Genomic DNA, 13,703 nt, shown 5'->3' with positions numbered 1-13,703 from the left:
CCATTTCCATTTAATTTTTCGGACCAAATAATGGACCAAAAGGTAAAAAATTTACCAATTTTTATTATATCGGGAAATTGAATGGAGTTTATCCTTTTTATCAAGAAAATATGCCAATTCAGTTTTTATAACGATTTTTTTTTATTGCATCTCATGTGCATTACAATTGTATATTGTTAACATTACTTTATTTAAAGTTGTAAATTATAATTTGTTTCTTGAATTCGATTTTTTTAATGCTAAATCAAAAAATTTTCGCTCAGCTGCTGCGGAACTGTGGGGCAGACTAAAAATGTTATGAACTAAATCACACAATTCTCCAAAAGCCGATTCACCCAATAAATTTTTAATCAAACTTACTTGATCCCAAAAGCGTTCTATATTGGTACAGTTTTTGAAGTTACCTTCACTCAGCTCCATTTTACGAAATTGAAATTCAATTATGTCTGCATCATTTACCAATGCAGGAAATAGGTCGAGTAGCGGCAAAATTGATACATCAGTATCCTGATAGAACTTTATGCGGTGTAATAATATGAAGATGTTTAATGTCTTTTCGATTGAAATCGAATATTATTTTCATGTGCTAAACGCTATGATCAGAGGTGGGCACTACCACAAACGAGCGATCGCTAAAAGTGGGAATATGTTAGTGTGCCTAATTCCCCTGTAGTTCTGTTGGAGTTTTGCTGGTGGCTGGTGCTCGTGATTCCATGCATCGCCGATTGTTAGGCAATTCGCTAGCGAGAGGTTATGCGACGCTCGTGTTGAAAATATCACATACGATTTTATGCATTACTGGTCGTTAAGAAATACACTTTCGATTAGTAATCGCTCTTGTGCACCAGGTAATCGCTAGCGAAAGGACAAACCACGCGCACCCTCTCGGTACGATTCAATGACATTGGCATGTTAATTTCGTTAAGCAAAGGAATTGGTGTCGCAAATTTTGTCGCTAGTACCCGTCCGGGTACCACTAACGATTTCGCTGACCCGCCAGTAGTGAGTACTGGTCACCCGATATTAGCGATACCAATTCCTTTGCCTAACGAATTTAACATGGCAATGTCGATGAAGCGTACTGAGCGGTGCGCGTGGTTTGTGCTTTCGCTTGCGATTACCTGGTACAAAAGTGGCGGTTGCTAATAGCTAACGCATTGCCTAACGACCAGTAATGCACAAAATCGCTAGTATGTGATATTTTCAATACGAGCGTCGCATAACCTGTCGCTAGCGAATTGCCTAACAATCGGTGATGCATAGAATCACCAGCACCAGTCACCAGCAAAACTCCAGCAGAACTACAGGGTCATTTTGATTGCTCCCGCGTTCTCACCGTTACGCTCGTGCTTGTATACGTACACGTGATGGTTATGCTCTTTGAGCGTGTGCTCGTTCTCTGCCCATGCCTGGCTATGATTAAAGTTTTGCTACCTCTTCATATTTTTGCCAGCCACTTTAATATTGGTCACTGAGTAATTGAAATTAGCAAGAAACCCCGATATTTTTTAAGCTGTGACAGATGACTAGGCATGCCATATTTGAAGATCAGTGGCAAGGCGATTTCACACTTTTAATAGGTGCTGCCAATCGGTCCTATGCAGAATATCGTCATCGTCATCGTCGACGATCGTCAGCGCATCAGTAACATGACTGTCGATGGCCGTATCGTCACTTTCACTGACGATGACGATATTCATCATAGGGCGGAATATTCACCAATTAAATAGAAAAAATTTAAAACGCGAAATTTATTGCATGAAGTGAAAGGGTCATAATAACCTAACCAATGGCTTGTGAAATGGGCCATTTTAATAAGAATAGGACCAATGGACCAAACGAAAAGAAATGGACCAAATTTGGTCCATTTGGACCAAAACGGCAACCGTGTTCATAAGCATGGTCCGATATTTGTAAGAACCAGGATAAGAAGAGATAGACTCATGAAAATCTATACTTATGTAACCAGAACATCGAGCTGAGTCGACTTAACCATATGGCAACCGAACTTGCATAAATGTATTTTAAAGAGCGTATTATCTGAAGCGAATTTTCAGTATTTTCTGGTCCCTAAAATAAATTCCTGGGTGCGCCCCTGATTCGATGAAATGCATCATAATCTACAAAAAGGTGAATTTTAGATTTTTAGTTTGTAACGGCTCTTTGTATTTCAGCGACGAGGTGAGCTACGCCCTTTTCATACTATACTAACGATATATTGCGTTCCAAGTCCCACTCCTCAATAGATATTAAATTCGCCTTGAATTGATTCTTATTTGATTTGTGAACTTGGCTGTCAACTTTTTCACATTCCATTTTATTTTTATTTCGCTACGTGCAAATGTTGACAATTATCACAAAATTAAAATAAATTTCGTTGTTTTCGAGCACACAGAGGAGTATTTGCGTAGTAAAAACAGTGTTTTTCTGCTAAGTAATAAAAGAAAACACTGAACTTAATTATAATAAGCCGTTTTATGAAAAAAAAAGTTATTACACTTATGTGGAAAAAACTAGCGATTTTTAATGTTCGATGTTCTTACCTAATTAGAGGTTATCTTTTACCTCGCAAATTGTCGATTCTCGTTATAGCTAGACGTTGAACATTTCCGCTGGAAATACCTATTTAAGGATCTTATTCTTTGACTTTAAATTACAAAAGAGGGGGGATTTAGGGGCACAGTTTTAAGTACGGTTGCAAGACGTACGGATTTTATCAGTACAGTACTGATTTTTCAACTCTTGTACTGATTTTATTCGTTTCTTCCATCAGTACGCTAGTGTCCTGATTTTTCAAAATTTGTACTGATTTGTACCGAATTTTCAACTTTGAAGCTTCCTTAAACTGTACTGTAAAAAGTAAGAAGAAAATAATTTAATTAGAGTTGAAATGTTTTAGATAATGTCCCAAGAAATTAATACAACAAAAAGATCAAGCGTTTTATGGGCATATCGGCGGGGCGTTACGTACCAGGGGCGATAATATGATGGAGCTTAAATTATTTAAAAAGAAGGCTGACATCTCAAAAATAACTTTCATTTTAATAATAACAAATTTGAATATTCGAATGGCTTTTGCCTACAACCCTTACAACTCTTTTTTAGCAAATTCTTAGTCTTTAAAAGTTTTTGCCTAGTAGAAAAAAATATTTAAGCCATGAGGAAATATAGATTAAGTCCTTAAAAAGTGGTACTTTTTCACAATTTGAAAAAGTATTTAATTATATTTTTTTCAATACCACACTCGAACGAGGCAATTGAGAGGATCCTAAGTATAAAGTTTGTTTCCTGGCGCAAAGAGAGAAAACGGCTTCTAATTACAATTTTTGGAAGTGAACTTCAAATTAAAAGTAGTTTTAAAATGAAATGTATAGAACTCTTTGACTATTTAAACACTGGGAATGATCTCATTATTGCTATTCAAAAATGTCATAAATTTAAAATAATTTAATTTATTGGCTCCTGTGTATTCTGATGTGTACACTATACACTCATGTTAAAATGAATAACACTTTTATTTTTATGAACTATATTTGATTTATATACCAAAATATTCTTAAAAAGAACTCTGGCGTTGTACAGTATTTTATGTTACTTCGATTCATAATTTTCGTTTGAATAAAAATGTACTGAAAAGTACTAATTTTTTTAGCATGAAAAAGTCTAACGTACTGATTTCGCGCATAAAAAATCTGGCAACCCTAGTTTTAACGTAGCAACAGGCAAAAGATATTTGCTAAAATTTGTTTTTGTTTGCCAGATATACGTTTCATCAGTGCACTTGCACAATATTCGCATTCGCGAAAGCTCCGCATTGATTATTGCGAATGCGAATGTTAAAATTAATGCGGAAGCTCCGCGGTTGCGAATGCGAATGCGAATATTCACAACAACCCTGCTCCATATCATTGCTAAAAAAAATTGTATTCAGAAAATTTTAAAACTGTTTGGTATGCAGTTAAATTTTAATATAATAAAGTACAAGTTTCAAAATACCGTTGGGTTTTCATAATTTTTTTTTTTGTTGACGGGGCCACGGTTTTTGCATACAACGTACAAATTATGTTCGAAATGTGGATTTGTATGGTGTTTGTTGTATAACTAGATAGACTTTTATAAAAAAACCTTTGCCTTTGCCTTTGTTTTGGAAATAAAGCAAAACTCAGATTTTGGTATAATTTCCCATTTAAAAGTGAAATAAAGCAAATTTTGCGTTATTGCCGTTTGTGTTATTTTACCCCCGCAGAAATAATAGATTCGCCTTATTTTGATGTTTAATATTTTTTTATAAAAGTCTATCTAGTTATACAACAAACACCATACAAATCCACATTTCGAACATAATTTGTACTTTGTATGCAAAACCCGATCTTTTTGTTGTATTAATTTCTTGGGCATGTCAAACATTATCTAAAACATTTCAACTCTAATTAAATTATTTTCTTCTTACTTTTTACAGTACAGTTTAAGGAAGCTCCAACGTTGAAAATTCGGTACAACTCAGTACAAATTTTGAAAAATCAGGACACTTGCGTACTGATGGAGNCAAAACCCGATCTTTTTGTTGTATTAATTTCTTGGGCATGTCAAACATTATCTAAAACATTTCAACTCTAATTAAATTATTTTCTTCTTACTTTTTACAGTACAGTTTAAGGAAGCTCCAACGTTGAAAATTCGGTACAACTCAGTACAAATTTTGAAAAATCAGGACACTAGCGTACTGATGGAGGAAACGAATAAAATCAGTACAAGAGTTGAAAAATCAGTACTGTACTGATAAAATCCGTACGTCTTGCAACCGTACTTAAAACTGTGCCCCCAAATCCCCCTTCTTTTGTAATTTAAAGTCAAAGAGTAAGATCCTTAAATAGGTATTTCCAGCGGAAATATTCAACGTCTAGCTATAACGAGAATCGACAATTTGCGAGGTAAAAGATAACCTCTAATTAGGTAAGAACATCGAACATTAAAAATCGCTAGTTTTTTCCACATAAGTGTAATAATTTTTTTTCATAAAACGGCTTATTATAATTAAGTTCAGTGTTTTCTTTTATTACTTAGCAGAAAAACACTGTTTTTACTACGCAAATACTCCTCTGTGTGCTCGAAAACCACGACATTTATTTTAATTTTGTGATAATTGTCAAAATTTGCACGTAGCGAAATAAAAATAAAATGGAATGTGAAAAAGTTGACAGCCAAGTTCACAAATCAAATAAGAATCAATTCAAGGCGAATTTAATATCTATTGAGGAGTGGGACTTGGAACGCAATATATCGTTAGTATAGTATGAAAAGGGCGCAGCTCACCTCGTCGCTGAAATACAAAGAACCGTTACAAACTAAAAATCCAAAATTCACCTTTTTGTAGATTATGATGCAAATGCATCGAATCAGGGGCGCCCCCAGGAATTTATTTTAGGGACCAGAAAATACTGAAAATTCGCTTCAGATAATACGCTCTTTAAAATACATTTATGCAAGTTCGGTTGCCATATGGTTAAGTCGACTCAGCTCGATGTTCTGGTTACATAAGTATAGATTTTCATGAGTCTATCTCTTCTTATCCTGGTTCTTACAAATATCGGACCATTCTTATGAACACGGTTGCCGTTTTGGTCCAAATGGACCAAATTTGGTCCATTTCTTTTCGTTTGGTCCATTGGTAATATTCTTATTAAAATGGCCCATTTCACAAGCCTTTGGTTAGGTTATTATGACCCTTTCACTTCATGCAATAAATTTCGCGTTTTAAATTTTTTCTATTTAATTGGTGAATATTCCGCCCTATGATGAATATCGTCATCGTCAGTGAAAGTGACGATACGGCCATCGACAGTCATGTTACTGATGCGCTGACGATCGTCGACGATGACGATGACGATATTCTGCATAGGACCGATTGGCAGCACCTGTTAAAAGTGTGAACTCGCCTTGCCACTGATCTTCAAATATGGCATGGCTTATCATCTGTCACAGCTTAAAAAATATCGCGGTTTCTTGCTAATTTCAATTACTCGGTGACCAATATTAAAGTGGCTGGCAAAAATATGGAGAGGTAGCACAACTTTAATCATAGCCAGGCATGGGCATTGGTATCGCTAATATCGGGTGACCAGTACTCACTACTGGCGGGTCCGCGAAATCGTTAGTGGTACCCGGACGGGTACTAGCGACAAAATTTGCGACACTAATTCCTTTGCTTAACGAAATTAGCATGGCAATGTCATTGAAGCGTACTGAGCGGTGCGCGTGGTTTGTGCTTTCGCTTGCGATTACCTGGTGCAAAAGTGGCGGTTGCTAATAGCTAACGCATTGCCTAACGACCAGTAATGCACAAAATCGCTAGTATGTGATATTTTCAATACGAGCGTCGCATAACCTCTCGCTAGCGAATTTCCTAACAATCGGCGATGCATGGAATCACGAGCACCAGCCACCAGCAAAACTCCAACAGAACTACAGGGGAATTAGGCACACTAACATATTCCCACTTTTAGCGATCGCTTGTTTGTGGTAGTGCCCACCTCTGATCATAGCGTTTAGCACATGAAAATAATATTCGATTTCAATCGAAAAGACATTAAACATCTTCATATTATTACACCGCATAAAGTTCTATCAGGATACTGATGTATCAATTTTGCCGCTACTCGACCTATTTCCTGCATTGGTAAATGATGCAGACATAATTGAATTTAAATTTCGTAAAATGGAGCTGAGTGAAGGTAACTTCAAAAACTGTACCAATATAGAACGCTTTTGGGATCAAGTAAGTTTGATTAAAAATTTATTGGGTGAATCGGCTTTTGGAGAATTGTGTGATTTAGTTCATAACATTTTTAGTCTGCCCCACAGTTCCGCAGCAGCTGAGCGAAAATTTTTTGATTTAGCATTAAAAAAAACGAATTCAAGAAACAAATTATAATTTACAACTTTAAATAAAGTAATGTTAACAATATACAATTGTAATGCACATGAGATGAAATAAAAAAAAAATCGTTATAAAAACTGAATTGGCATATTTTCTTGATAAAAAGGATAAACTCCATTCAATTTCCCGATATAATAAAAATTGGTAAATTTTTTACCTTTTGGTCCATTATTTGGTCCGAAAAATTAAATGGAAATGGCAACCGTGCTCATGAAAGGTATAGATTTCAGATTTTAAATCGGTGAAGTAGGTAACAAAATATAAATTTAAACATTTTCTTAACTTCTGCGAAATTCAACATTTGAAAAAAAGTCTTTTTCAAAAATTTCATGCATTGCTATGCCATGTCGCGATGTAGGGAGACAGAGATGGCGCATTCAGCAGTACCGCTACTTTGGTTTTTGCGAATTTGACAAAATCAGCTGTCCGCGATAAGTTTGTTCTCGTACGAATAGTTACTAATAATTTTTCCTAGTTTTTGCTAATGAAGATTTTTAACTATAAAAAAATGCAGGCACAATTAGCTTAGAACTCGCGTTACTAATTTCTACTAGCTTAGTGTTTCATTATTCTTCTTTATTTCGCTATTTCTGGGCGTAATATTAAATTTTCCTTCGATCTTCATTTTTCTGTTCAAAAAGTAGATGAACACAACTACGATTTCTTTACAAAGTACAGTGCATTCAATCCATCTTTGAAGTGGATTTGTGTGTGTGGAATCGTGAAAAATATAAAAACCGATTTTTTCTTCGCTTTTAAAAGCTGACGGCAAATCACCAACGAGTTTGCCAATTGCGTATATATTTGCATAACTTTCACATATTAGATAACATATCTATGTTTTGCAGTGAAAGCATACCCTGGAACATATCTTCGAACAAGAATTTTCATATATGTATGCAAAAATTGTCATCTTTTTTTTATTAAATAAATGCCGCGTAAAAGAAAATTCAAACCAAAACACTTAACATTCATTCATACATTCATACCGGGGTTGTTGCGAATATTCGCATTCGCATTCGCAATAATCAATGCGGATCTTTTGCGAATGCGAATATTGAAGGGACCGAAAGTAACAGTTATTTCCTTTACGAGTTAACCTTCGCCAAATATTTTTTATTCCCAACTAAAAGTTTTTTGCGGACAATAAACAAACCGCTTATCCAAATTAAACAAATTTGGTATCAAATGAAAGAGGACTTAAATAGCTTTAAAACTGAAATGTCTAAACAAACAAAGTCACATATTGAAAAATATTTCAATAGAAAATGATAATTAATTACCATAGAACAAACCTGCTCCTTATCATTGCTAAAAAAAATTGTATTCAGAATTTTTTAAAACTGTTTGGTATGCAGTTAAATTTTAAAATAATAAAGTAAAAGTTTCAAAATACCGTTGGGTTTTAATAATTTTTTTTTTGTTGACGGTGCCACGGTTTTTGCATACAAAGTACAAATTATGTTCGAAATGTGGATTTGTATGGTGTTTGTTGTATAACTAGATAGACTTTTATAAAAAAATATTAAACATCAAAATAAGGCGAATCTATTATTTCAGCGGGGGTAAAATAACACAAACGGCAATAACGCAAAATTTGCTTTCTTTCACTTTTAAATGGGAAATTATACCTAAATCTGAGTTTTGCTTTATTTCCAACAAAGGTTGGATATAAAGCAAATTTTACCTTATTTCCCATTGCTTAGTCATACTATTTGTAACAAAAACAGTTTACTGACCAGAAGCAAAAAGAACTTTGTTTATTCCAAAAATACAATTAAACAAATAATGAGATAATTCATATGAAGAAAGTAATATTCACAAAATATGTTTACTTACGAAAAGTCTAACAAAATATAGGAAAATAGTCGTCCTTAATAACTGCTCAGCAAATTGGACATAGCGCTTTTGCATGAATTTTATCTGCATGCTTTTTTAAATGTGTTGAAAACATTGCTGGAAAGCCTTAAAATGTTTGCATGGAACCATGGCGCAATAAACAGGTGAAGTAATAAAACAGCTTTCTCGCTTTATTTTATGTCATTCGGCTGCCTTATAGTCAAATTTTAAAGGCAATTTTTCAAATAAGACAGTGTTAAATTTTTCTTTTCGCTCTAATTACTTCAGTTGGTATAATTCCGCCATGGCATTGAACAAACAAAAGTTGCCGTTCATGTTCGCAGCATATAAACCAGACAATAATGTTTTCAGTTTTATCTTCAGTTAAAATTTCTGCATTATCATCACTGGTTTCACCATATCCGAAATGTGGATTTCGTTTACGAAGACGAAGCGAACATGTGGTAGGAAGTAGTGATGTAAAAATATGTAAAATTTTACCTGCCCTCAGACTTCCAAATTTGAACGTATACTCGGTGCAAGCAGNAGTGTTCGTCGAGGAGCAAGCCGAGGCACCACTGTTTTCGACAGACGAGCTGAAGCTAGCCCTGCGAAGCATGAAAGCCGGCAAGGCTCCAGGCCCAGATGGCATACCAGCGGAGGCAATCAGGTTAGCAGCGGAAACGAGCCCTGATCTTCTGCTTAACATGTACAACAGCTGCCTTAGGGCCCGGGTTTTCCCAAGCCAATGGAAGAAGGCGAGACTGGTGCTTATACCCAAGGGCAAAGGGGACCCAAACTCTCCTTCATCCTTCCGGCCACTCTGCATGCTAGACACAGCAGGCAAAATCATGGAGAGGNGCAAGGCTCCAGGCCCAGATGGCATACCAGCGGAGGCAATCAGGTTAGCAGCGGAAACGAGCCCTGATCTTCTGCTTAACATGTACAACAGCTGCCTTAGGGCCCGGGTCTTCCCAAGCCAATGGAAGACGGCGAGACTGGTGCTTATACCCAACGGCTNATTATAAGTTTTTGGTATATTTAATTTAATTTGATTTCTGATCTCGAAAATGTCGGATTTTCAACGAATTTGTTCAACATTATTTTTTTGAGCAGCAACTTCAAACGCGAATAAAACTGTCAAATAAAAAGCCAGTACTGTGAAATNCTAGACACAGCAGGCAAAATGATGGAGAGTCTGCTCAAAATACGCTTGACGTCAGCCATAGAAAGCAAGGGAGGCCTTTCACCCCGACAACATGGCTTCAGGAAGGGACACTCAACTATAGGAGCAAGTGGCGAAGAAGTCGAGGCATNTCTAACGATCTGCATTGCAACTTTTTAATACATTCCAACAATTGCTGTACGGAAATTGCTGGAACGCGTACCGATTTTGAGTGAACGATGCTTTATTACTTTACCTTGGTTATACCATTGGAAGTGGAATTATTTCCACCATGGGTGTGAGGTGCATGCAATAACACCATACGCAATAATTGGACATCAAAAAGCAGTTTCAGAAGTGAACTAGTGTCATTTTATTATTATTCTTTTTTCTAAACGGTTATAATGACATCAGTGCATAATTGCGAAAGGAGGGGAGGGGCGGAGGACGCGAACGCGACGTCGAACGTGGGCAGCGCGGGTGGCGCGGTGCGGCGCGCGTACGCGAACCGTCGTGACGCTGGGCACTTTCAAAATTGTATACATACAAATCCGTCCACTTAAGTTGTTNGAAAAAAAAATAATAATAATAAAAAATAAAGCATGTGTCTCGCTTTATTTTCCGACATTCGGCTGTCTTATAGTCACATTTTATAGGCATGTTTTCAAATAAGGCATTGGCAAAATATTTCTTCTCACTCTAATAAAGCATCGTTCACTCAAAATCGGTAAGCATGAAATGGGTTATATCTTTTTAATAGGTTTTCAGAAAATAATATTTAATATGTTAGAATAAAGAGAAAACATTCCGTTATAGATACATGTTAGCGAGAGTTTCATATTTTGCTTGGATAAATAAATAAGAGACAATTTCTTTGATAATGGTAAAAATTTTCTGAACACCCGTTCTAGAGACTTGTGTAGTCAACTTGCTCTACTAAACTATCTTTAGTTTATGGTTTTCCACGGCTCGCACATCTCTACTAATTTTGTTTTAAATAAATACCATGTATTTTTCGATTTGACTTAAATAGGTCATATTCGTAAATTGATGACTTCCAGAGCTTTATTCACATCACTGGCTTCAAACCGATTTAAAGTTACCTGTGAATAATTAGTTTACATAAAAACCCACCAACACTTTGCAAAAGGTCCAAAGTAAATGATATAATTAAATAACACTTTCTGCAAGCGCTCCTTCCAGCATATTTCTGGGGTCATATGACCCATTGTGGAGTCTGATCGAGTTTTAATGAGACTGCCTCGATTCTCTTGTCATTTCATAGCCTTTTGACAACTGTGTCAACTTCTATAAATTTAGATGTAAGAGGATATCACCCTGTTTCTTTTTAGCTTAAAACTTTTAACGTGGGAGTTGACCGAAGTCCAGTTTTAAACATGTTTTATTAGTCATTATTATAAAATACCACATTTAGTGCGAACATTGGGGGAATGTAAACGGGTGAGGTTTTTGTTATAAAATGTATTTAATCTAACAAAATTTTATATATTATAACTCGATAAGGTTTAAGTCTTGCCATAGCTTGCATTCGCTGAACTGTGGATAACCGTTATCCAATTCTCCCGCACGATCTTCTTCTGATAAGCAATTTTTTTCCTAATCCAGGTAAAGAGCCTTATCCTTAAGCTGGTGCGAAATGATGTCTTTTAATGATTAGCTCACCCCGTTAGTTTAAGCAGAAGGAATCTATTCATTGATTTTTGGAGGATAATTATAAGTTTTTGGTATATTTAATTTAATTTGATTTCTGATCTCGAAAATGTCGGATTTTCAACGAATTTGTTCAACATTATTTTTTTGAGCAGCAACTTCAAACGCGAATAAAACTGTCAAATAAAAAGCCAGTACTGTGAAATTTAAACCTCATAATGGTAGATCTATTATCTAACGATCTGCATTGCAACTTTTTAATACATTCCAACAATTGCTGTACGGAAATTGCTGGAACGCGTACCGATTTTGAGTGAACGATGCTTTATTACTTTACCTTGGTTATACCATTGGAAGTGGAATTATTTCCACCATGGGTGTGAGGTGCATGCAATAACACCATACGCAATAATTGGACATCAAAAAGCAGTTTCAGAAGTGAACTAGTGTCATTTTATTATTATTCTTTTTTCTAAACGGTTATAATGACATCAGTGCATAATTGCGAAAGGAGGGGAGGGGCGGAGGACGCGAACGCGACGTCGAACGTGGGCAGCGCGGGTGGCGCGGTGCGGCGCGCGTACGCGAACCGTCGTGACGCTGGGCACTTTCAAAATTGTATACATACAAATCCGTCCACTTAAGTTGTTATATACTACTTTTTGTCAAATGTAACTGGGTGACTACCTACATATGTGCACTATTTTGCTTTATTACTCAAATTGTTAAGTTTAAAAATTGGTCTTATTGCTCAACGAGAAATGAAATAAAGCAAATTTGTGTTATTTCACATTCAATTGGGAAATAAAACTTGCGTTATTGCCGTTTGTGTTGTTTCACCCCCCCCCCAATATCAGTATATGTATGCTTACATACATATGGACATATTTATATCTACCCTGATTTCGTTAGGTGGTTCCAAACCATCGTTACTTGGACTAAGTTATAATATCATTGTACACAGGTATGGTGCTACAGTTCAATAACCACTATTTAAACATCAACTTTCAAAATATAATTTCCGTTCTTACCTTTTTCCGCAAATGTGATGATTTCCTGCGTATCACCGACAAAATCCTCACTTTCGTATCGATTCGCATCTTTTGACATTCCATAGTGCTCTTGACGAAGGTTATATTCATCCAGGTTTTCAGCATCTAAATAAGCTTCAGTTTCATTATTGTTACTATAATGCGAAGAGTGATTCATTTTCCCGATGTGGATATCCAATGGACCGTCATTGCTGTTGTGAATTATACCGCCATTTACCGCTTCATCATCTTCAAGAAAAGCCTTAGGTTTACTACTATGCATAAGATATGTAAATTTATTTGTGCTTTTGCTTTCATTCGTTTTATTAGATTCATCGAACCGGACTTTTGGCATATGGGCTTTGTTATATTCCCTGTTATGACTTTTTTCGACATATAAATTCGGATACAAATCACTTTTGTTCAATTCTAGATGTTGGGAGTTTGTTCTAAATCTATGGGAAGTTGAATTTCTTAATAAAACTCTACTTTTAGCTGTAGCATTAACACTAGCCCCATTTTCGTCATGATTGCCGTTTTTGATTTGCATATGAGAATTTTTAAGCTCTTTGTTGGGGCCATAACCATTATTTCGAGTCACAGAATTTGCTATCGTTTCTTTCGTCTCACCTTTTTGGTAGCGTTCCAAGCGAAGTGGTAGCTTTGTAAGACCAGTTGCAGCCGCTTTTGCTCTGATTTCCCATTGCTGTGAGGCATTTTCATTAAAGTCAAATTCGCTTACAACTCTTCGTATACCATCGGCACGATATATAGTATCCCAAATAAATTGCTTTGGAAGAGGATGAGATACATTAGGTCTATGTTTCAGGCCGAGCTTGGTTAATATCTGCCGTTTAATGGACTCCAGACGGACGCGATCGCTTAGCGTGTCATGTGCTGTAGGTATTTATTTAATTAACATAAATAACAATAAATCCAAAAAAAAATTAGTATATATGTATGAACGTGTATTTGTAAATCGTCGCATTGCGCGCAATACTTCGTGTCCGCCAAACACCCAGGGGCGGACCCGGCAGCAATTCTTGGGGGGGGGGGGGGG

General features: G+C 36.0%; 1 protein-coding gene across 1 annotated transcript in view; it reads right to left on the bottom strand.

The window, feature by feature from the left end:
- Actbeta (inhibin subunit beta) overlaps nt 1-13,703 on the bottom strand; it is a 287,538-nt gene that overhangs the window by 247,282 nt on the left and 26,553 nt on the right. The window contains exons 2-3 of the mRNA XM_017626070.1: nt 13,274-13,540; nt 12,644-12,892 (exon numbers count right to left, since the gene is read on the bottom strand). Of these exons, the coding sequence (XP_017481559.1) occupies nt 12,644-12,892; nt 13,274-13,540 (516 nt within the window). The remainder of the gene's footprint in view (nt 1-12,643; nt 12,893-13,273; nt 13,541-13,703) is intronic.

This window comes from Rhagoletis zephyria, unplaced genomic scaffold (assembly GCF_001687245.7).
Source record: "Rhagoletis zephyria isolate East Lansing unplaced genomic scaffold, Rhagoletis_zephyria_1.1 Rzeph_scaffold_00063, whole genome shotgun sequence".
NCBI classification, from domain to species: domain Eukaryota; kingdom Metazoa; phylum Arthropoda; class Insecta; order Diptera; family Tephritidae; genus Rhagoletis; species Rhagoletis zephyria.
Note: the sequence above shows the minus strand (reverse complement) of the source record. Positions and strands in the feature narration are given on the sequence as shown.